The following is a 1,531-nucleotide window of genomic DNA, read 5'->3' as shown; positions in this document are numbered from 1 at the left end:
AAAAAAAAAAGACTTTTTTTTTTTTTTTTTTTTTTATTGCGACTGCAGAGATATTTTGTCCTCTCCGATAGCCGTACGTGCTTGAAGCAGATTCATAGGATGGCGAATGTGAAGTGCTGCAGCGAAGGCCCCTCTAAAGAAGGAGGTGAAACTGTCAAAACTGTATTTAATTTGCAATTAACTTACAATTGAAAGCCTTCGAGAATAATGCTTGTATTTGTGAATGTAGGTATTAAGCTATATAGACATAGATTTAGACTTTCTAAGTTTAGCAAGCTAACGTTAGCTTCGTTAGCTGTTAACCAGCTGCTTTTTCAATGCTGCGTTTTCTATGGAGATGCGTAATATTTAACACTAATGTTGGATTTAAATCAACATGACTAAATGCATAGCATTGTTGCATATTTTAAGTTCAGCGGAGTTTTGTTTAGTAAAGGTTTGATCCATAATCTAACACAAGCTCGAAAAAGTATCTTGGGGTTTTGGACTTGGTTCTACCGTAGAAGAACCGGAGGTCATTTTTGGAAGTACATTCAAGTATCATGTAAATAATGTGGTACATAATTCAGTACCATGGTGTATATCAAATTACCATTTTATACTTCCATTGTGGTATTCTTGGTAATGCTTATACACTATACAATAGTACTGCTAAAGTACTATGGTGTAGTGAATCTACCTTGGAGTACCATGCAAATTACATAGGTGTCATGGTGATAATTCAGTATCATGGTATCATGGTATTACCATCTGATACCGTGGTACTGCCATATTAATGTTTGTAATGGTAGAAAATGGCACTGCTCAGCTTCAACATGTTGCTGAAAGCAGCCAGATGCATTTTATGTTGCATCATTTGAGACTGTTTAAAGACAACAAGTGCTAATCAAATGAATCAAACTAATCAATTAGATTTTAAGCTCAACAGCGTCTCTCTGAGCAGGTCCTCCTGGCATCCCTCATCTTTCAGGTAACTGTAGCTCACCTTTGGTCTCCAAGCCAACAGTCGCTCACCTTGGTAAGTTGTTTCGCCTCCAGCAGGACCGGAAGAGAAGGGAAGCAGTGTGAAAACTAAGACTGTCTCTTCCAGCACGGCATCACGGGACAGTCTGCGAAAGCGGTCTGCTGATGAGATTGGCCTCGAAGATGAGTCTAAAAGTAAGCCAGCACCCCCTAAAATGTCTAAAGCGGGGTTTAGCATGACTGCGAAGAAGTCTGCGCCAATCTCTATCAAGCTGGGAGCAAGCGTATGTATATTTTTTTTTTTTTTTTTTGTGTATATGCATTTATATATAAGTAGTAGTGTTTATATATGTGTGTTTGCGTTATTTTGTATACTTTAAGAGTTTCAAAATTTTTAACATTTAAAAATTATATTTTATTCCTTCTCTGTTAGAAACCTAAAGAACCCACACCTGCCTTACCTGCCAAGAAAGCTGGACTGGCATCTGTTTTTAATGAGAATGATGATGTAAGTATGATTCTAGAATTTATTTATTTAAAGGGGTCATATGATGCGATTTCAAGTTTT

At 37.0% G+C, this 1,531-nt stretch overlaps 1 protein-coding gene across 4 annotated transcripts in view; it reads left to right on the top strand.

Moving 5' to 3' along the window:
* Positions 1-35: 35 nt before the first annotated feature.
* The window catches only part of LOC107702552 (PEST proteolytic signal-containing nuclear protein-like), a 2,834-nt gene continuing 1,338 nt past the window's right edge, over positions 36-1,531 (top strand). The window contains exons 1-4 of one of the 4 annotated variants that reach the window (XM_016504905.1): positions 36-145; positions 944-970; positions 1,042-1,247; positions 1,397-1,471. In XM_016504905.1, the coding sequence (XP_016360391.1) occupies positions 100-145; positions 944-970; positions 1,042-1,247; positions 1,397-1,471 (354 nt within the window). In that variant the 5' untranslated portion in view covers positions 36-99. Of the gene's footprint in view, positions 146-943; positions 971-1,038; positions 1,248-1,396; positions 1,472-1,531 lie in introns of all 4 variants that reach the window. The other 3 variants (XM_016504903.1, XM_016504906.1, XM_016504907.1) reach the window with 3 other exon arrangements.

Source organism: Sinocyclocheilus anshuiensis, unplaced genomic scaffold (genome assembly GCF_001515605.1).
Source record: "Sinocyclocheilus anshuiensis isolate Anshui unplaced genomic scaffold, SAMN03320099.WGS_v1.1 scaffold218, whole genome shotgun sequence".
NCBI lineage: Eukaryota > Metazoa > Chordata > Actinopteri > Cypriniformes > Cyprinidae > Sinocyclocheilus > Sinocyclocheilus anshuiensis.
The sequence above is the reverse complement of the archived record's forward strand: the minus strand, read 5'-3'. Positions and strand labels throughout refer to the sequence as shown.